At 42.8% G+C, this 22,500-nt stretch overlaps 3 protein-coding genes across 22 annotated transcripts in view; 2 read left to right on the top strand and 1 right to left on the bottom strand.

Annotated features, from left to right (window-relative positions):
• rs1b (retinoschisin 1b) overlaps window positions 1-2,270 on the bottom strand; it is a 5,159-nt gene extending 2,889 nt beyond the window's left edge. Inside the window, 3 exon segments of the mRNA NM_001004655.2 lie at window positions 1,380-1,569; window positions 2,059-2,084; window positions 2,200-2,270. Of these exon segments, the coding sequence (NP_001004655.2) occupies window positions 1,380-1,569; window positions 2,059-2,084; window positions 2,200-2,245 (262 nt within the window). The 5' untranslated portion in view covers window positions 2,246-2,270.
• A 1,216-nt stretch (window positions 2,271-3,486) lies between these two features.
• LOC141380583 (uncharacterized) lies at window positions 3,487-4,589 on the top strand. Its single transcript, NM_001447114.1, is given in 2 exon segments — window positions 3,487-3,686; window positions 4,343-4,589. Coding segments are annotated over 2 exon segments (288 nt in total). The 5' UTR covers window positions 3,487-3,569; the 3' UTR covers window positions 4,514-4,589.
• A 3,805-nt stretch (window positions 4,590-8,394) lies between these two features.
• The window catches only part of zgc:162858, a 21,112-nt gene continuing 7,006 nt past the window's right edge, over window positions 8,395-22,500 (top strand). For 5 of the 20 annotated variants that reach the window (XR_015522701.1, XR_015522699.1, XR_015522700.1 and 2 more), the window contains exons 1-4: window positions 8,415-8,473; window positions 11,774-11,952; window positions 14,022-14,130; window positions 14,195-14,332. Coding sequence is in view for 15 of the 20 variants with exons in the window: in XM_087305286.1 (XP_087161412.1) it covers window positions 11,774-11,952; window positions 14,022-14,130; window positions 14,195-14,332 (426 nt within the window). In the remaining 5 variants the exon portion in view is untranslated. 20 annotated transcript variants of the gene reach the window in all.

The raw sequence follows: 22,500 nt of genomic DNA, 5'->3' as shown, positions 1-22,500 counted from the left end.
AGCTCCTGTAATCTACAGCTGACCGGCTCTGACTATGAATGTGAGTGTGAGTCTGTTCTGCTCTCAGTAAACTGAGCAAAATATTTATAAAATACCAACAATAAATTAATGATGTGTCCACTGTTATCGTCAGTGTATAGAGCTTCTGTATATTCAGTGATAAGTCTGTTATCGTCAACTCTGTTATCGTCAACTCTGTTATCGTCAACTCTGCTATCGTCAACTCCGCTATCGTCAACTCCGCTATCGTCAACTCTGTTATCGTCAACTCTGTTATCGTCAACTCTGTTATCGTCAACTCTGTTATCGTCAACTCTGCTATCGTCAACTCTGTTATCGTCAACTCCGCTATCGTCAACTCCGCTATCGTCAACTCCGCTATCGTCAACTCTGTTATCGTCAACTCTGTTATCGTCAACTCTGCTATCGTCAACTCTGTTATCGTCAACTCCGCTATCGTCAACTCCGCTATCGTCAACTCCGCTATCGTCAACTCTGTTATCGTCAACTCTGTTATCGTCAACTCTGCTATCGTCAACTCTGTTATCGTCAACTCTGCTATCGTCAACTCCGCTATCGTCAACTCCGCTATCGTCAACTCTGTTATCGTCAACTCTGTTATCGTCAACTCTGCTATCGTCAACTCTGCTATCGTCAACTCTGTTATCGTCAACTCTGCTATCGTCAACTCCGCTATCGTCAACTCCGCTATCGTCAACTCTGTTATCGTCAACTCTGTTATCGTCAACTCTGTTATCGTCAACTCTGCTGTCGTCAACTCTGCTGTCGTCAGCTCTGCTATCGTCAACTCTGCTATCGTCAACTCTGCTATCGACAACTCTATTATCGTCAACTCTGCTATCGTCAACTCTGCTATCGTCAACTCTGTTATCGTCAACTCTGCTATCGTCAACTCCGCTATCGTCAACTCCGCTATCGTCAACTCCGCTATCGTCAACTCCGCTATCGTCAACTCCGCTATCGTCAACTCTGCTATCGTCAACTCCGCTATCGTCAACTCTGCTATCGTCAACTCTGCTGTCGTCAACTCTGCTGTCGTCAACTCTGTTATCGTCATCTCTGCTATCGTCAACTCCGCTATCGTCAACTCTGCTATCGTCAACTCTGCTATCGTCAACTCTGCTGTCGTCAACTCTGCTGTCGTCAACTCTGTTATCATCAACTCCGCTATCGTCAACTCTGCTATCGTCAACTCTGCTTCCGTCAACTCCGCTATCGTCAACTCTGTTATCGTCAACTCCGCTATCGTCAACTCCGCTATCGTCAACTCCGCTATCGTCAGCTCTGCTATCGTCCACTCTGCTTTTGTCAGCTCTGTTATGTTGTCTGCTGTTTCTAACACACACACACACACTGACCAGGCATGCAGTCCAGTATGGGGCTGTATGTAGCGGGTGTGGTGGTGGTGGTGCTGCTGGGGGTCCAGGATGGAGGTCTGGTGGGTGGAGAGTTCTGACAGGCGCAGCTGCAGCCACTCGGGGTCTGGTTCTCTGACTCCACTACCTTCACATCTGACTCTTCCTCATACGGCCACGGTATCTCCAGCTCCTGACACACACACACACACACACACACACACACATATTATATATATAAAACACAAATGGTGATATTTAACACACCTACAAAAACAGAAATCACGCACATCAACTATAACACACATCATATATCCATAAAACACACACACACAGTGACATATTTAACACACCTGCACATACAATAATCACACACACACAAACACACACAACATTAGTAACAGACTTGCACAGATATTATATAATACACACACACAGACACACACATCATTTATAACACACATGCACACACACACACACACACACAAACACACACATACATCATACATTAACCACAGCCACCATTTATAACACACATATACAGTAATCACACACAGGCACAGACATGTGTAACAGACTTGCACACACACAAACACACACACACACACACATCATATATAACACACATCTGAACATACAGTAATCACAACACACAGACACACACACACACACTCATACTCACCCCTTGAGTGTGAACACCAATGAAAACTGAACAGATCAGACAGATCATTCATGAATAAATCTGTCTAAACACACTGAATATGTGTATCTACTGAACACACACACACACACACACACACACACACACACACACTGTTCATACCGTGCGCTGAGAGCAGCAGGAGCGCGCTGAGCATCCTCCTGTCCATCTTCAGCAGATCTGGAGTCTGGATTACGGTAATCCACTGTACTCTTACTGTACATGTGTCCTGGAATAATCCTGATCTGCTCTGCGTGAGCAGCAGACAGCACAGATCACATTCACCTGCACATCATCATCATCATCATCATCATCAATATTATCATTATGATTATAGTGTGGATCTACAGTTATTTCCAGCATCGGTGCTCCACATTTAGCTCATTTGCAGAGTTATTTCCTCGGTAGACTTTTGATGCAGTAAAATAATATGATTATAATACACACACACATCTAGAACACCTGACCAAATAATGTGGAAATACAACAGCGTGTCTTAAACTGTCATCAGACACACAGAAGACCTGAGAATGAGTTTAAATCCAAAAACCCCAATAAACAATCCTCCCACACCTGAACAACAACAGCTTCAGGTTAATCATCTTCTAAAATGAGCCTTATTAATGACAGAAACAGTGCAGAAAACCACTAAACCATCATATAATCAGGACTGGTATCATGTCAACATCGCAAAATGATTTAAGAGCTAAAGGTATGTCCAATAGATAATATATAGCAGCTCTGGCAATATTAGACGAGACGACACAACGAGAACACGGCTATAATTAGAGTCATGTACTGGTGACGCAGTAGGTGCTGTCTTCTCACAGCAAGAAGGTCTCTGGTTTGAGTCTCGGCTGGGTCAGTTGGTGTTTCTGTGTGGAGTTTGCATGTTCTCCCCGTGTTGGTGTTGGTTTCCTCCGGGTGCTCCGGTTTCCCCCACAGTCCAAACACATGCGCTATAGGGGAACTGATCAACTACACTGACCGTAGTGTATGAGTGTGCATGGGTGTTTCCCAGAGATGGGCTGCAGCTGGAAGGTGATCTGCTGTGTAAACATGTGCTGGATAAGTTGGTGGTTCGTTCCACTGTGGCGACCCCTGATTAATACAGGGACTAGGCTGAAAATGAATGAATGAATGAATGATATACTGAAAATAGGCCTTTTGTAGATGAATACAGGCTGAGTCAACACATAACATCACTTTGAGGATGCAGTAAACGGTTTAGTCAATTTATTTGATCATTTGGGTCAACAATAGTCTGCAGTTATGAAACTCTGTTCAACCAATCAGGTGTGCAGGAAAGCGCGGCTGGAGCTGATTGATGATCATGAGGGCTGCGGCTGATTTGCTGTCAGCTGATTTGTCTGTTTGCCTATATTAATCAGCTTTAATTGCTGAAGTGTTTCAGGCGCGTCGAGCAGAAACACTAAATATTTTCGGCAATCAGCTCCACTTCCGGCTCTGAGGAGAAACGAACAGCAGCGATCATGAAGACTCCCGCGCAGATCCTGAAACCGCGGAAGAAGACGCAGACCGGAAGATGCGGCTGGTCGCGCAAGAGCAGCACATGCGCATACTCCGCCCGCATCTACAGGATTGAGAAGGTGTGTTCGAGAGTAAACCACGTTATAGAGCGGGAACACCTCAGCTGTGGAGGCCCTGTGCACTCTCACAGACACACCTGCGTGTCATGTTCACCGAGTCAGGCTTTAGGTGGTGTGTGCGGTTTCCTCGGGTGGTTGTGAAGCTTTGTGTTCATCTGTTGGGCAATAAATATAGGCAGTTAGCAGAAAACTGGAGGAAAACTGCACTTCTGTTGTAGGAAACTGTGCCTCAACATTTCCAACATCGTTTTTGTGACAGAAGAGACCCATGAGTAAGAGCTGAGCGGGAGTAAACATTGTATTTAGGAGCTGCTAATTACTGCCATAAGACCAACACTACGCTACACTACACTACACTACAGAACTGGGTAATTTCTGCTTTGCTGTTTTGTATCTCAGTAATTAGGAGCTCTTGACCAGTCTGCACCGTGCAGAGGAGTTTAATCTCTGAATAATAGACACACACACACACAGTTGTCCACTTCCGGAGTTAATCAAGTGTTCTAAACTGTCCAGTAGTGTGTGTGTTTGTTCGCTGTTGATAGGTGGCGCTCTTCAGCTGTTGACTGCTGTATATAATCCCAGAATAAGCTCAGCTGATCTCCTTGTGCTGTGCTAAATGAACCGCTCATTGTTTGTTTTCCTCTGTCTTAAAGGAGCTGCGCACTGACGCTGGAGACGCGCTCTCCATGACGCTGCGTCTGACTGATGCGCATGCGCAGGTGGGCGCAGAGGCCGCGCGTCTCTCCAAGCGGAACCGGCGGCGCGTCATCACGCAGCGCGAGCTCAACGCCGCCGTGCACGCGCTCCGGGGAACGCGCTCGTGACGCTGGACGTACACATGCAGTGCTTTTAGAGTTGTAAATTAACTATATTCTTATAATAAAATGCTTGGATTTTAAACTGTGTCTGTCTTCACATCGTCAGGTTGAGTTCTTTAATGAATACATGTCTTATTTAAAGGGCTTTCACCCAAAATCCTGCTTCATATTTACTCGCTCCGTCTTTTCTCGTGTCTGTGTTGGTTGAGATGTTGAAGCTGGAAAGCTGTATTGTAACTTGACACTGTCCTAATATGCACTAAATCTCTAGAGTTATTTAGTCCTCTAACAATTTGCACAAACAAATTTAATGTAAATTTTACAATCTTATATCGATTAACCTGTCAATATCATCTACAGTTGACTATTTAGGAGTGTTAGATTAAACCTGAATCAATTGATTATCTTTAGAGCATTTGTTTAAATGAACTAAGTAATTCTTGTTTTAGCAGGAGGATCATTGCTTTAATATTTAAATATCTTTACTGGTTACAGATGAGAACAGTTTGATGCCGCTTGGTTTAATGAAGATGCCTGATATGTGGTGTTCAGCTTATTTTAAGTCAGGGGTGCTCAAGCCTAGTCCTGGTAATCTACCTTTCTGCAGATTTCAGCTCCAACCTTAAACACACCTGAACTAATTAGTTCAGAGCTGAACAGCACTTGATAATTACAGGCAGGTGTGTTTGATATGGGTTGCAACTGAATTCTGCAGTAAGGTGGATCTCCAGAGCAGGGTTGGTGAACCCTGTTTTAAGCAAATATATTCAGCAAGAGCTAACTTACTTTCTGAATGATCCCTTCTGTCAGTGCTAGTGTCAGCACATCTGTGATTTACTGAGTGAAGCTTCCAACATTAATGCTGAAATTAACAACACCAGACCCAAAGCATGAGTGCTGCTCTTCTGCAAGGTGCTCACCTTAAACAGAGACATTAACACTATTAATCTACAAACTAATGATGATCAAACTCTAGCAAGTCTTTCTCTAATTAAGCTCGTAAGATTGCTTTTATTTCCAAAATACTTTTAATTCAGTCGCTTGCAATGCATGCTGGGAACTATCCATTGCACATGCATTATTAAAACTTTATTGCTAGGTTTGCGATGATTAGAAAATATTTAAATTATGAGTAAATTAAAATTCATATTTAACTCTTTCCAGTCATTTCATTTATTACAGGAAGAATGTATAAATATTAAATGTGTGCTTAAATTCTACTTATCCTTGACACTTAATATTACAATTTAAAAACTGGTTTAAGTAACCGGTTGTAACCACACTAAAGTCATTTCTTTCAGAGTGGAAGTCCGTCTCCAGCTTTCCTCAGAGTGTTCATCAGACTCAGCCGGGTTAAAGCAGATACTGATACTGTTTTTCACTCGGCCCCTTTTAAAGGTCTCCGGAGTTTTCGCGCCATGTGTTGCTCAGCAACTCTCCGCGGGCTCGCTTTTTAAAGTCGCCTGGCAACAGCCGCGCGTGCACGAGTAAAAATAACCTCTTCATTTTAATTGTGTTTAAGACATGTTCATTTCCTCCGCACCAGGGAAATGGGCAGTCTGTGTTCACTGGCAGTCCTGAAGTTAATCTTATTATTGTGTTTCTGAGTGACCTCCAGAGTAAAGAACAGCACACATCAGAATAATGGCCGTGCAAGTGTGAGCGGTCCCGGTCTGTTATTGTATAGGCTGCTGGGTTCAGCCCAGTTTTATCCACTAAAGACTGTAAAATGGCATATTCACACGACTGTACCAGTACATGATAATGCCAAGTTAATCTGCTCATCCCTCACCCACGCCAGTTTGAGTTGTGATATAAAACAGAAGCTTTCTGGTCTGTTTATTGACAGGTGTTTAGAGATATCAGTGTGTGGAAGTGTTTCTCTTGCTGAATCCTGATGCACTTCCACACATTTACACTGGGGGTTATTGATCACGTGATCTGTGTTCAGTTCTTTCTGACTGCAGTAAAGCTGTATTTCTCCGACAGAACACATGCTGGATGTTTTCTGGAGAGAGATTACTTTACTAATGTCCACTACAGCACATTAAACTACAGAAGAGCCGCTGTGAGATGTCCAGCATGCTGATGACTGCACACCTGTTGACTGTGGGAGTTTACCCGTGTTCGCCACCGGGCGGCGCTGTAACATCAGTAATGACTGAATTAACCAGTGTTCAAGCTCAGAGCATTCTGCCTCATTAAACATCATCAATGCATGTATTAATAACCTGATCAAGTGTCTCCTTCCGTTAGCAGCGCACACACGCATTAAACACAAGAAGAATGTTGTAAAACTGTACCGCTGACTTCAGGATTTGATTTTCCTACAATGAAATGTTCAGCATTCTTCAAAATATCCTCTCAGTCTTTGAGGACCTCATAAAGGGTTTAAACCATTTGAGAGAGTAAATCATCATTTTTGGGTAAACTGTCCCTCCAATAGGACTGTTGCAGGCAGTGCTTCTCAAACTGTGGTAGCACTAGCGGTACGCGGAGGATCAGATATGTCATATGTACATGCGGCATATATTTAATAAATGACTTGTATATGATGACATGTAGCCTATATTTCTGAGGTCCAGGAAACATCTCCAGGTGTTGATGAATAGGCTACTATATGTTAATACTTTGCATTTAAGTACAGCAGTTTTCTATTAACTTTATAAGAACAGTAACCTTTAATTTAACTTTTAAAAGCACATTTTAATTGAGCTGTTGATGTTTTTAGTTTGTTTTTTACACATAAGCACAGTGCATCTGTAACATTCAGACTATTTACAATGTTTAAAGTGGCTGACAGTAATTCATATTCTTAATTATAGGAGTTGATCTCCTCGTTTGTGAACTGTGCACAGCTGTAGCTGCTTTACTGGGCTTATAGGCTACTGTATTTCAGTGGTGCTGGACAGACAGATTTTCTGAGGTGGTACTTGATGGAAATGGTTGAGAACCACTGCTATAAGGGATACAACTGCTGACTGAAGTTAACCATAACTAATTATACAATGTATTCAAATACCCTGTTTAAACTGTTTTATTTACGCCATGTAAAACAGTCAATGATGTTGTTCAGCTTCACAAATAATGACGCTACACTGATGCGAGTGTCCGCAGCTGTATCCCCTCTAGAGCAGGGGTGGGCGTACTGGGTTCTGGAGGGCCAGTGTCCTGGACAGTTTAGCTCCAACACTAATCAAAGACACCTGAACATGCTACCCTACTGAAACAAACAGCTTAAACCAGCCTAGGCTGGTTTTAGCTGGTCGACCAGGCTGGTTTTAGAGGGGTTTTGGCCATTTCCAGGCTGGGAGATGACCAGCTAAAACCAGCTATGCCCAGCTTAAAACATGCTGGTCAAGGTGGTTTTAGCTGGATTTAGCTGGTTATTTTTTATTTGAGTCATTTTTCTATAATCAGAGTCTTTAAGATCAGTAGAAATCAGCAGGTGTGTTTGATTAGAGTTGGAGCTGGACTGTGCAGGACACCGGCCCTCCAGGACAGAGTGTGCCCACCCCTGCTCTAGACTATAACAGAGCACACACTGTGTTTGTTCATGATCAGTGTGTGTCAGTAATTTACATAATCAGACCGCGTGACCAATGAGTGCTCTGCATGTTCTGCAGAAGCGCTTCTGGATCAGAATGCGGTTTGCTCCTCTTTAAAACACGAGCACTTTAAATAAATCTCCTGACACTCAATCAGCCTTCCAACAACACCGACAGCCGCTCACTGGCGCCACAGTCAGCCAATCAGGTGCCGGCGCTGCCGAGTGGGTGGGAATAACGGTCTTCCCTCCGCCTATGAGAGCTCTCCGAGCGGAGCGTCCGGCCAATGAGCGTGGAGCCGTCAGCTGACGCCGCTCAGCATCTCCTGTACACACAGCCAGTGCGCATGCGCAGAAATCACTGTGATTCCAGAACTCATGAATTCATCCGTGATTTACAGCCGCAGCTCCTCTTAAAGGTAAGTCTGGAGCTCCTCTGCACTCGCAGAATGGAAAACACTGAAAACCTGTGAAGAAATACAGATGAAAGTGTAAATGAGCGCGCGCGGGAGAACACAGCTCATTAGTGCAGGCACACGCGTTAATTAGCCGCGAGATCAAACGCAGAGCCGCCGAATCCGCGCGTAAGTTCAGTGGGTTTGCTCTGTGAGTGGATTACTGATGTTCAGATCTCAATCACGGACTCACGACACTGCAGTGAGGTTATGATGAATCAATCTCTACATGTCACGATAATATCAGCATGACACATGCGCGTGTACAATATGATGATGATGATGATGATGAGGTATTGTGTAATATGACTGTGAATGGCCGAATGTTATTGTAAAACATCACAGAGTAAATGTCAACAAGCTCAGAGCTGATGTCATGAGATCATGCTCATAAAACATTTTTGTGTTTTATTTATTAAAATCATTCATGTTTTACAGTATTTATTTTTTCTTTATGTATTGGTCATATTTCAGTCATATTAATATAAAATATACTGTTCTGTGATGTAAACAGGACTGATATGATATGATACAGATATGACTGCTGTGATTAAACATAAATAGTATGATTAAAATAATGAGTGCTGATTAAGAAAATGACAGATATATGACATATAATCAGTCCAATATTTAGAATATTAATACAACATTTGTAATTATTTTAACCATGTCACAGTCATAGTTTAATTATTTCACTAAAATATTTTAATACTATCACCGTTGTTTTTGTTAAATTTTAATCATGTCAGGCATATTTTTTTATTCATATGAGTCGATTGTTTTTTATATGAGCCATATTTATAATCATATCACAGTCATAATTGTTTCATATTACAGTCATATTGGTAATTGTATTTCAGTCATATCACAGTTCAGTTTAGTCATATTTGTATCCATATGACTATCATATTTGTAATGTTGTAACCCCTGAACGGTCTCCCCACTTTACATGCGTACTGTAGACGTGTAACACGCGTGTTTAATATAAGTGACAGTCAATCTCCAACACTTTAGAGCCCACACTCAAGCTTGGCCTTATTTTAAGGCAGGGGTCACTAACCTCAGTTCTGGAGGGTCGGTGTCCCTGCAGGGTTCAGCTCCAACTCGCCTCAACACACCTGCCTGGATGTTTCAAGTATACCTAGTAAGAGCTTGATTAGCTTGTTCAGGTGTGTTTGATTAGGATTGGAGCTAAAATCTGCAGGACACCGGACCACCAGGAACAAGTGGGGTGACCCGTTTTAAGGTGTAATGTGATGGTTGCTATGTGGTTACTAGGGTGTTCTGTGGGTTGCTTTGTGGAGTTTAAGAGTAATGACTGTAATGTGGTTGTTCCTGATGCGGTTTGTAAGGTATTCTGGCTATTTTATAGGGTGTTCTGTGTTGTTGCTGTGTGGTTGTTATGGTGATTTGGGTTGTTGCTGTATGGTTGTTAGGGTGTTCTGCGTTGTTGCTGTATGGTTGTTAAGGGGATTTGAGTTGTTGCTGTATGGTTGTTATGGTGTTCTGTGTTATTTCTGTATGGTTGTTAAGGTGTTCTGGGTTGTTGCTGTATGGTTGTTAAGGTGTTCTGGGTTGTTGCTGTATGGTTGTTAAGGTGTTCTGGGTTGTTGCTGTATGGTTGTTAAGGTGTTCTGGGTTGTTGCTGTATGGTTGTTAAGGTGTTCTGTGTTATTTCTGTATGGTTGTTAAGGTGTTCTGGGTTGTTGCTGTATGGTTGTTAAGGTGTTCTGGGTTGTTGCTGTATGGTTGTTAATGTGTTCTGGGTTGTTGCTGTATGGTTGTTAAGGTGATTTGAGTTGTTGCTGTATGGTTGTTAAGGTGTTCTGGGTTGTTGCTGTATGGTTGTTAAGGTGTTCTGGGTTGTTTCTGTATGGTTGTTAAGGTGTTCTGGGTTGTTGCTGTATGGTTGTTAATGTGTTCTGGGTTGTTGCTGTATGGTTGTTAAGGTGTTCTGGGTTGTTGCTGTATGGTTGTTAATGTGTTCTGGGTTGTTGCTGTATGGTTGTTAAGGGGATTTGAGTTGTTGCTGTATGGTTGTTATGGTGTTCTGTGTTATTTCTGTATGGTTGTTAAGGTGTTCTGGGTTGTTGCTGTATGGTTGTTAAGGTGTTCTGGGTTGTTGCTGTATGGTTGTTAATGTGTTCTGGGTTGTTGCTGTATGGTTGTTAAGGTGATTTGAGTTGTTGCTGTATGGTTGTTAAGGTGTTCTGGGTTGTTGCTGTATGGTTGTTAGGGTGTTCTGGGTTGTTGCTGTATGGTTGTTAAGGTGTTCTGGGTTGTTGCTGTATGGTTGTTAAGGTGATTTGAGTTGTTGCTGTATGGTTGTTAAGGTGTTCTGGTTTGTTGCTGCATGGTTGTTAAGGTGTTCTGGGTTGTTGCTGTATGGTTGTTAGGGTGTTCTGGGTTGTTGCTGTATGGTTGTTAAGGTGTTCTGGGTTGTTGCTGTATGGTTGTTAAGGTGTTCTGTTCTGTTGCTGTATGGTTGTTAGGGTGTTCTGGGTTGTTGCTGTATGGTTGTTAAGGTGTTCTGTGTTGTTGCTGTATGGTTGTTAGGGTGTTCTAGGTTGTTACTGTATGGTTGTTAGCGTGTTCTGGGTTGTTGCTGTATGGTTGTTAGCGTGTTCTGGGTTGTTGCTGTATGGTTGTTAGGGTGTTCTGGGTTGTTGCTGTATGGTTGTTATGGTGATTTGGGTTGTTGCTGTATGGTTGTTAGGGTGTTCTGGGTTGTCGCTGTATGGTTGTTAGGGTGTTCTGGGTTGTTGCTGTATGGTTGTTATGGTGATTTGGGTTGTTGCTGTATGGTTGTTAGGGTGTTCTGGGTTGTCGCTGTATGGTTGTTAGGGTGTTCTGTGTTGTTGCTGTATGGTTGTTAGGGTGTTCTGGGTTGTTGCTGTATGGTTGTTAGGGTGTTCTGTGTTGTTGCTGTATGGTTGTTAGGGTGTTCTGGGTTGTTGCTGTATGGTTGTTAAGGTGTTCTGGGTTGTTGCTATATGATTGTCAGAGTGACAGTGTGTTTTCCTCTATTCCTCTTCCTACACAACACACAGCTGTGGTCATTCATTAGTCTGAGTCTTGTCCAGCGGCGTACAGTTTGTCATGATTAGATGAGGACATCATTGCATCATTTTAAAATATCATTGTTCATATCAGCCGTGTGTTATTCCTGACACAGTCATTCATGAATGATACTGTAATCATATCACAGTATGTGTGTATATCTGTATCGTATCAGTCATGTCTGTAATGTTGTTGTGTGTTCAGATGCAGTTCATGCTGTTGTTCAGCCGTCAGGGGAAGCTGCGTCTGCAGAAGTGGTACGTTCCTCTGTGTGATAAAGAGAAGAAGAAGATCACGCGGGAGCTGGTGCAGACGGTGCTCGCCAGGAAACCCAAGATGTGCAGCTTCCTGGAGTGGAGAGACCTCAAGATCGTCTACAAGCGGTCAGACACACACACAACTACACAATCACTTCATAAATACACAATCTGGAGCAGAAACATCAGCACAACACCTGCACACCTCCATAACCCCGCTGTGTGTGTGTGTGTGTGTGTGTGTGTGTGTGTGTGTGTGTGTGTGTGTGTGTGTGTGTGTGTGTGTGTGTGTGTGTGTGTGTGTGTGTGTTACTCAGAAAGCAGTTAATAAATGATCATCTCAGCTATTAATTGATCCAGACTGTGGTGAAGACTCGAACTCCCTCCTTCAGACATGAGCGGGGGCTGTGTTTGGGCACCGTGTGGTTTGAGGATGACTGTGTGGACCTTAATGTTGTTGTTGTGTTTCTGTGAGCGTTACAGCATCAGCTGATCATTAGATAGTTGTTAGGGTGTTCTGGGTTGTTGCTGTATGGTTGTTATGGTTATTTGGGTTGTTTCTGTATGGTTGTTAGGGTGTTTTCGGTTGTTGCTGTATGGTTGTTAGGGTGTTCTGTGTTATTGCTGTGTGGTTGTTAGGGTGTTCTGTGTTATTGCTGTGTGGTTGTTAGGGTGTTCTGTGTTGTTGCTGTATGGTTGTTATGGTGATTTGGGTTGTTGCTGTATGGTTGTTATGGTGATTTGGGTTGTTGCTGTATGGTTGTTAGGGTGTTCTTTGTTGTTGCTGTATGGTTGTTATGGTGATTTGGGTTGTTGCTGTATGGTTGTTATGGTGATTTGGGTTGTTGCTGTATGGTTGTTAGGGTGTTCTTTGTTGTTGCTGTATGGTTGTTATGGTGATTTGGGTTGTTGCTGTATGGTTGTTAGGGTGTTCTGTGTTATTGCTGTGTGGTTGTTTTGGTGATTTGGGTTGTTGCTGTATGGTTGTTAGGGTGTTCTGTGTTGTTGCTGTATGGTTGTTATGATGATTTGGGTTGTTGCTGTATGGTTGTTATGGTGATTTGGGTTGTTGCTGTATGGTTGTTAGGCTGTTCTGTGTTGTTACTGTATGGTTGTTAGGGTGTTCTGAGTTGTTGCTGTATGGTTGTTAGAGTGTTTTGGGCTGTTTGCTCTGTGGCTGTTGGAGTGGTTTGAATTGTTGCTGTATGGTAGTTAAGGTGTGATGTGATGGTTGCTATGTGGTTACTAGGGTATTCTGTGGGTTGCTATGTGGAGTTTGAGAGCAATGACTGTAATGTGGTTGTTCCTGATGAGGTGTGCAGGGTACTCTGGGTGTTTTGTAGGGTGTTCTGGGTTGTTGTTGTTGTGTGTTTGCTGTGGGCTTCAGGAGGGCTTCTACATAAACACACTGCACTAATAGACACATTAGTGTTGCTCTGTGTGTGTTTGCTCTGAGAACGAGCAGAATGTGAACATGAGCACGACTGATTCACCTCTTGGTGAGATGGTGGTGTTATAGTGGTTTCTGTGCCTGATTTGACCGCGTGTGTGTGTGCGTGTGTGTGTGTGTGTGTGCGTGTGTGTGTGCGTGTGTGTGTGCGTGTGTGTGTGTGTGCGTGTGTGTGTGCGTGTGTGTGTGCGTGTGTGTGCGTGTGTGTGCGTGTGTGTGTGTGTGTTTGTGTGTGCGTGCGTGCGTGCGTGTGTGCGTGTGTGTGTGTGTGTGTGTGTGTGTGTGTGTGTGTGTGTGTGTGTGTTCGTGTGTGTGTGTGTGTGTGTGTGTGTGTGTGTGTGTGTGTGTGTGTGTGTTGAAAGCTGTTCTGTTGTGCTCGTGTTCTTCTTTTCATGTGTGTTCTCAGCACTGAATGTTTATCATGTTAATATATGTATATATCTGTATATTGACCTGCATATTTTAGTGTTTTCTATGATGTTGTTCTTCAACTTTGCAGCAGATGTGCAGTTTTGTGTTGAGTTTTACATATTTATTTAGTTTGCATGTTATTTGGTGACATGATCATCTCTATATTAGCCTGTTTGTATCTTCTATTAGTCTTCAGTTTGATCTTTGTTGTGATATTTCTCTATAAAAGCATGTCTATGAAGTGGAACATCTGAGAAATGACCTGAGAAATCCTCCATGTGTGCTAAAGTTAGCATTAGCGTTGGCTAACAGGAGTGTTGTGTTGGCGTTGCAGGTACGCTAGCCTGTATTTCTGCTGCGCCATCGAGGACCAGGACAACGAGCTGATCACGCTGGAGATCATCCACCGCTACGTGGAGCTGCTGGACAAATACTTCGGCAGCGTAAGTCCAGCAGGACAGACATGCGTGAGAATGTTCCCATGACGAGAGTGTGTTCCAACCGCAGGTGTGTGAGCTGGACATCATCTTCAACTTCGAGAAGGCCTACTTCATCCTGGACGAGTTCCTGCTGGGCGGAGAAGCTCAGGAGACGTCCAAGAAGAACGTGCTGAAGGCCATCGAGCAGGCCGACCTACTGCAGGAGGTGCGGGTCAGGGCTCAGAGCGGGACACTCCATATCTACACAAACACACACACACACTCACGTGCACATACACTCACACACAAACACACACACTCTTACACGCACATACACATACATGCACACACACACACACACACACACAATCTTTCATATGCAAACACACACACACACACACACACACACACACGGACACACGCTCTTAAACACTCGCACTCAGACAAACACATACAGCTCTTTCTCTGCTCTCTCTCTCTCTCTGTGTGTGTGTGTGTGTGTGTGTGTGTGTGTGTGTTATCCAGCCTCCCCGGCACTTGGAGAACAAAACACTACTTTGTTCTTGTCAGTGCAGGATAACTGAGCTTCTCTCTCTCTCTCTCACACACACACACACACACACACACACACACACACAGAGTCTCCTGATGTCGGTGGTCAGGAGTGTTTCAGATCTGCAGGATAGCTGAACCTGAAGTCTTGTCATGCTCAGCTGTGGTGTTTTAATGTTCAGGCCTGCTATATCAAGCAGAATAGCAACAGCCCGACAACCACCCACAACACCCTAGCAACCACTTAACAATAAACTAACAACCTTTCAAAAACATCCTACAATAGTAGCAACCGAGACATTGGTTACCAACGCAACTAATCAGAGCACTCCAGCAGTTGCCATGGTAACTTTTGAGAATTGCATAGTAACACCTTGCCAATTATACAAAACAACACACTGTAGCAACATGCTGAAACTGTTGGGTAACTGCATAGCAACACCACGGCAACCACTTATAATTGTTTAATAGTCACCTCAGAACTGCTTAGCAACACCCAAGCAACCAACCAGAACATTGTAGAAACTGTGTACGGTTACTATGCAAGAAATAAACACTCTGTCACCTTGGCAACTACAAATCAATGCAGTGGCAACCATTATAGCAACAAGATACTAAAATTGAGTGGTAAAATTACTGTGCACACCCTAGCAACTGCATAGCAACACCACTGTAACCACTCAAAGCACTCTAGAATCACCCTACAACTGCATAGCAACTCCGTAGCAACCACTCAGAACATTGTAGAAACTATATACTGTTGCTATGCAAAACATAAACACTCAGTCACCTTGGCAACTGCAAAGCAACAGAGTAGCAACCACATACTATACTAGCATGCTAAAATTACTGCTCACGCCCCGGCAACTGCATATCAACACCACAGCAACTGCCCAAAGCAGTGTAGGAGTCACCTTAGACCTGCATAGCAACACCCTAGCAACCATTATAGATACTGTATACTGATACTGTACAAAAAAGGTTTAGTTTCTGTTCAGGAGGATGAGCTTAGCAACCAGCCACGCTATACTACTATACTGAAGGACTGACGCTGTTTCCTCTTCATGCTCTCTCTCTCTCTCTCTCTCTCTCTCTCTCACTCTCTCTCTCTCCTGATTGACAGAATCTAGACTTTCAGATCCGTCTGCTTCCAGGTATGGGTTATGGATTATAGATTATGGATTAGGAGAGTGTCTCCCTGTAGCTGTAGTCAGTAACCTGATCCCGGGTGTTGTTGATCTGCATGTGTTGATCCTCCAGACTGATGATCCACATTACTCTGCTCTGGAAGATCAGCACATGCTGCTGTGTTCCTCCAGTACAGCAGATAGAGATGCCAGCAGTCACAGAATCTCTCAGAGCGCCCCACACTTCACCTCAAAATCACGAGAAATCTCTGGATTCATTACAGATGAAGAGTATAATGGCCATAGCAGCATGAGGACATGTGTAATATCATATTAAACAATTATCTGGCATGCAGAAACACTTGATGCTGAAATCTTTCACATTTACATTCAAACAATGATCAGATGATTTGAAGATCAAGTTTCCTCCCACTGTAACGTCTGCAGTGGAGAGCTGCATTACTGTGGGTTTGTGGATGAATGTCAGCAGGGTTTCTCACACTGTGTCATATTATAAACCAGCTCTACTTTCTCTTGATTTTGGGGTTACACATGTCCCTCACGTGTTGTGAGCTTCACCCTGATAGCTACTAATGAAACCAAGCAGTGTAGTCTCCCAGTACAAGGACAGTCAATGGATGAATGAATGACTGGATGGATGAATAAAGGAATGTATGAATGAATGAATAATTGAATGGATGGATGGATGGATGAATAACAGAATGAACGAACGAACGAATGAATGAATGAATGAATGAATGAATGAATGACTGGATGGATGAATGAATGAATGAATGTGAAAATGACTGAATGGATGAATGAATGAAGGAAGGAAGGAAGGAGGGAAAGAATGAATGAATGAATAACTGAATGACTGGATGGATGATTAAAGGAAGGAATGATAGTGAATGGATGAATGAATAGATAAAGGAAGCAATGAAAGAGTGAATGGGTGACTGAACGAGTGAATGATTAACTTGATATGGAAAGGAATCATAGAGTGAATGAATAAATAGATGAAAATAGGAAGGAATGAAACAGTGAGTGACTGACTGAATAGATGGATGAATATAGGAAGGAATGGAGGAACATAGGAAGGAATGAATGAGTGAATGAAATATTGTATAGATGAATATAGGAAGGAATGAATGAGTGAATAAATAAATGGACCAATATAAGAAGCAATGAAAGAGCGAATGAATGAATGAATGAATGAATGAATGAATGAATGAATGAATGGATGGATGAATGGACAGATGAGTATAGGAAGGAATGAAAAAGTAAATGAATGAGTGAGCAAATGGATGTATGGATGAATATTGGTAGTATTGATAGTGAAAAGGTAAATAAATTGATGAAAATAGAAAGGAATGAAAGAGTGGATGGAAGAATGAGAGTGAAGGAATTAATGAATGGATGAATATAGGAAGGAATGATAGAGTGAATGAATAAATGGATGAATATATTAAGAAATGAACGAGTGGATGGATGATTAAATGAGTGAGTAAGGGGATGGATGGATGAATATAGGAAGAAATGATGGAGTGAATGGATGAATGAATAAGTGAGTGAATGGATGGATGAATATAGGAAGGAATGAAAGAGTGGATGGATGAAGGAATAAATAAATGCATGTGGAAATTAACAAATTTGTGAGAATGAATAAATGAAATAATGAAAGCAGTGAAGTAATTAATTTGGGAATGAAAGGAGTGAATATATGAATGAAGGAGTGATGAATGAAAGTGAGTTAATGAATGAATGGATGAAAATGAATAAATAGAGTAATGAATGAATGAAGTGATGAACAGGAATGGAGCAACAAATGAACAAAGGCATGAATAATGAATGAATGTATGAAGATGTTAATAAATGAATGGGCATAATGAATGAATGAATGAATCAATCAATGTGGGATTGCAATGAATGAATGAATGGAGTGATAAATGAATGTAGGTATGTGTATATATCTGTGTGTCTGTGTGTGAATGAATGAATCAATGTTGAATGAGTGAATGCTGGGTGGATCAGGCCTGTTTAGCATTAGAGTCTATGTAAAACTGTTCTCATGTTCTACAGTCTGTTCTAATGAATGAAAGAAAGAGTAATGAATGAGTGAGATGTGGACGAGTGTGGATCTGTGGATGAGTGAATGCTGTGAGGGTATGTAGTTTTCCTCAGGGCTGATTTAGCAATAGAGTCTATAGGAAATAGTTTGTTCTAATTAATAGATGAAAGAGTGATGAATGAGTGAGTGAGTGAGTGAGTGAAGGCTGTGAGTGTATGTTCTGGGCTGGTTCTGCTGTAGTTTTCTGCTCCTCATCCTCAGTGTTTGTCCTGAAAGCTGAATTACAGACAGAAACAGACAGAGGAGAACAAAGGGGTAATTTAGGTGCCCTAAATCTGCAGCTCACTGAGCGCGCACACACACACACACACACACACACACACTCATTAGTGCGCACTTACAGCAGAGATAAACATGTGCATAAACACAGCACACAGTGATTAGCATGTGCTGTCCTTCGTCAGCTCTTGTCTGTCTGCTGTGGGGAATCAGATGCTGCTCTGTTGGCCTCAGTTCATCATGCAGTAGTAGACTGAAGAGGGAAAGCAGGAGCAGATCACACTACTGAACACACAGCAGCACAGTATAAAGTAGAACAGCTGACACTCTACACTGGACTCTGACATGAAGAAGTCTGTTTATTTTAATCCACAATCAAACCTCCAGAGCCTCCGGGGTGTTCAGTGTGCCGCTGCTCTTCAGATGAGGACGATGACACAATCATAACCCTATAGGCACACAAAAACTAAAGATGTCTGCAAACAGTTAATGTGTGTTGATTTTAAACAAAGAAGTTAAATGCAGTAATGTTCAGCTTCATTCGCTTGTTTAAATTCAGTAAACTACAGCCATTAAAAAAGCTCGTGAATGCAGCAATCATCTTCCAATAATGTCAGTGCGTGGAGAAGAGAGTCAAAAAGTCAGCGAGTCTTAGTTATTAAACGTGTTCATCAAGGCTTTTCACTGACTCTGAGTGTTTAGACTCTTGATTTCTATGTCAAATCATCAGTTTTATGCTTTTGATCTGTTTTTATTGTGTTTTGACCATCGAGCTTCTACTCAGAGGAAAATACTATTCTACTGATGAGTAAAAGACGTGAGTTTACGCTTCATTGATGCGTTAGACACAGGCTTTCATGTGAAGTCAGGCTAATGATCTCCTGCTGCTTTCCCTTTTAGCATTTTTATCAAAAAAAGAGCTGATTCACTGAAAGTGACTCTTAATGAACGAATCACTGAATCATTCAGAAACAGATTCAGTCTGGAAGGGAACGGTGTTGCTGTTGTTATTAAAACAAAACCTCTATATCTTACACAGGATTAACACCTGCCAAATGCGGGTAGATTTCAGCGCTGGCGGGTAACACAGACACCCCCCGAGCCACTTTGGCTGGTTGATAATAATCTTCCCGGATAATAATTCTTAAATGCAGAGTTGGACAATTAGGATGGTCCATTAAGCATGCAAAGACGATCTAAGAACTGAGGAGCAACCCGACTGACAAAACTAATTGCGTTCGGGCGAGCAGAAGAAAGCAGGTGAATGCCGAACGAGAAGATGATCACTCGCGCTAACAGCTGATGTGATGCGTGCGACTGTTTAAAACGCGTGCACGCTCCCATTTCCTTGATGGAATCAACCTATGCCTAGAAACACAACTGCTGTGACCGGTTCTCTTTCAAATAGACTAGACCAGGGGTCACCAATCTCGGTCCTGGAGGGTCGGTGTCCCTGCAGGGTTCAGCTCCAACTTGCCTGAACACACCTGCCTGGATGATTCAAGTATACCTAGTAAGAGCTTGATCAGCTTGTTCAGGTGTGTTTGATTAGAGTTGGAGCTAAAATCTGCAGGACACCGGACCACCAGGAAGATGTTTGGTGTCACCTGGACTAGACAAACAGTGATGAGCATGCACACACAGTCCTGCGGCTCTCAAGAGCTCCAGATTGGTCTTTTCGTGAGCAGCACCGGTTGCTTTAGTTTTGAACAGATTATTACCGGGTCTAACGTGAACCGTGTGTGTGTGTGTGTGTGTGTGTGTGTGTGTGTGTGTGTGTGTGTGTGTGTGATCATCCTCTCATTATGGCACACGGTTTCTCACCTGCTTTCTTTTGCATTAATATGGTTTAATCATCATTTACAATAACATTGCTTTAATAGGAGAATAACTCTCCATTTCTGTGTAGTTAACTGCTGATCTGGGACCTGCAGCCAGGACAGATCACTGTACATGTTCAGTTAAATCAAAAGTACAGTATAGCGCTATGTTTTGCTTGTTTTGACGCATTTAAAATTTGTGGCTAGTAAATAATGACTTGTTTATGTCTGGTGTGGTCAGAGATAAATGTGCTAAATCCTTCATTTTGAGCTCTAAAAAGTCATGTGAAACAACAAAACCAATCAGAACTCTGAGACCCTGAGCCAACAGCTCACGATCATTGAGCTCACACACACACACACACACACACACACCACACACACACACACACACAACACACACGCACAAATCACACACACAACACACACACAACACACACACACAACACACACACACAACACACACACACACACACACACACACACACAAGTGAAACGACTGAGGAGGCTTGTGGAGATAACACACACTCCAGCTCTAGTATTTTAGCATGTCAGTGTCAAATGTATGCATATTAAATATATTTTCCCAACATGAAAATTGTGGCTAGTGAAAATGGCGAGAGGCCAGTAATGTTGGAGGTCTGCTCGCCACTGGCTGCTGATCAGAACAGTAAAGCTGTGATCTTACAAATGTAAACAGGAAACCCACACAGGGATATTCATAACCTGTAAGCTCATTACAGACTGCAGTGCAGGAGGTTCATCAGTCACTCGCTAATCTTCAAACTCAGTTTCAGCTCACACACTGATCATGGTAGACAGTAAACGCCACGGTCGCCAGAGGATGTGGGACCAGTGAAGCGTGCGTGTGAGATCCCCTCGTCGTGAAGTGTGTGTGTTATAGTTCAGTGTTGTTTATTCTTTACTTGATCATCTCTGAGGCGAGAGCTAATAGACGAGTGTAACTCCATCTGAAAACTGCTCTGAGTTCAGTGTAGTGTTGAGACGGGAAGAGAGTGTGTGTGTGTGTGTGTGTGTGTGTGTGTGTGTGTGTGTGAGTGTGTGTGTGTGTGTGTTCTTCAGTCTGTGTTTAGTCTCCAGAGCTCCGCCTTCTGGCTGATTTATTTTTCGGCTCTTCTGATTGGCTGGTGTTTCTGTCCATAGAGCCAGCCTGAAGACTGGGGCGGTTTGGCCAATGACGAGATCTTATAAGGGCTGGAGTCCCGCCCACTTGGGTAAATGGTGTGATTTGCCTGAGCTGATTGCTGATTAGGCATGATGATGCTGACGCATGCTCTGATTGGAGGAGATGTGGTGGGGGCGGGGTTTGATCTTAACCTTTGACCTGTGAGAATGTGGTCACGGGATGGGGATAATCAGGATCACAGTGCAGCGCAGCACAGGGCTGGTTTAAATAGCACGTTATTGTATGTGTGCACAGCGCTGAGCATAGATGAGTGTGTCTGATCTCTCTGGTACTGTAGAGTTCCTGTGCAGACACATCAGATCAGCCAGTACCAAACACAACACTGATCAACTAATCTAGCAAACACTGCACATCACCGCACACACTCATATGATGGGGAAACATCACATGACGTGTTAATAAAGAGGAAAAACCAAGAGAAACGTCAATTATATTTACTTTTAAATTTATTTTTGTAGCTTGTAGTTTTTCAGCAATATCTGGCCCTCATGTAAATGTGTGATCTTCCTGTTCACAACCGTGAGCAAACTATTATTTTAATCAATATAACTGATCTGTTAAAGGTGCTGTGTGTGAGTGTGTGACTCTTCTGCATCATATAAACAGCAGCATGTGTGTGCAGATATTCAGAATCATGCTCAGTGAACACTCCTGTTAATCTCTAACTCAATGCTGGAGTCAGATGTGAACCGGAACAGCTGCCTTGTTTTGGTCTCTTTAACCCGCCCACTGCCAGTTTAGCCAATTATATTCCAGCACACGGGTTGCCAGATGGTGGAAAACTGCGTATTTCATTCAGTCATTCAGTCAGGAAGACTCTCAGAGTGTGCGTCTGTGACTGAAATGCGCCCTCTGGTGGACAGCAGCAGACTCTGAAATGAGACGCAGATTCAGAGTTCCACATGAGGTTATTAATGAGCAAATAATATAGATATTAAGAGTGTAAACATTAGATAAGCAGGTCACACTGTAACCCTGTGTCCTAACAACACACGACATGATGAGATATGCAGTGATGAGCAGTTTGGCTGTTTGCAGCAGAGGAAACAGGACAGAATTTAAACACAGCCATTCAGAATAGAGCACTCACTGCACTCCAGCACAACACTGAGCTTTATACTCTGATGGATAGATTTTTTATTTTAATAGTCAGGGTCCTGTTGATGTCATCAATCTGGCAACCTGTGCTTGTTTTGATCCAGGAGTGCAGTACCTAGCTCAACCACTGGGTGTCTCACTCACACACAGCAGCTTTAAATGCAGCAGATATATCCTCTACATCCACTGAGGAATGGATATAGATCTGTGTTTCAGGAAGTGTGTGTTCTCATTAATGCTGAG

This window comes from Danio rerio, chromosome 23, assembly GCF_052040795.2.
Source record: "Danio rerio strain M-AB ecotype USA chromosome 23, GRCz13ab, whole genome shotgun sequence".
Lineage (NCBI taxonomy): Eukaryota > Metazoa > Chordata > Actinopteri > Cypriniformes > Danionidae > Danio > Danio rerio.
Note: the sequence above shows the minus strand (reverse complement) of the source record. Positions and strands in the feature narration are given on the sequence as shown.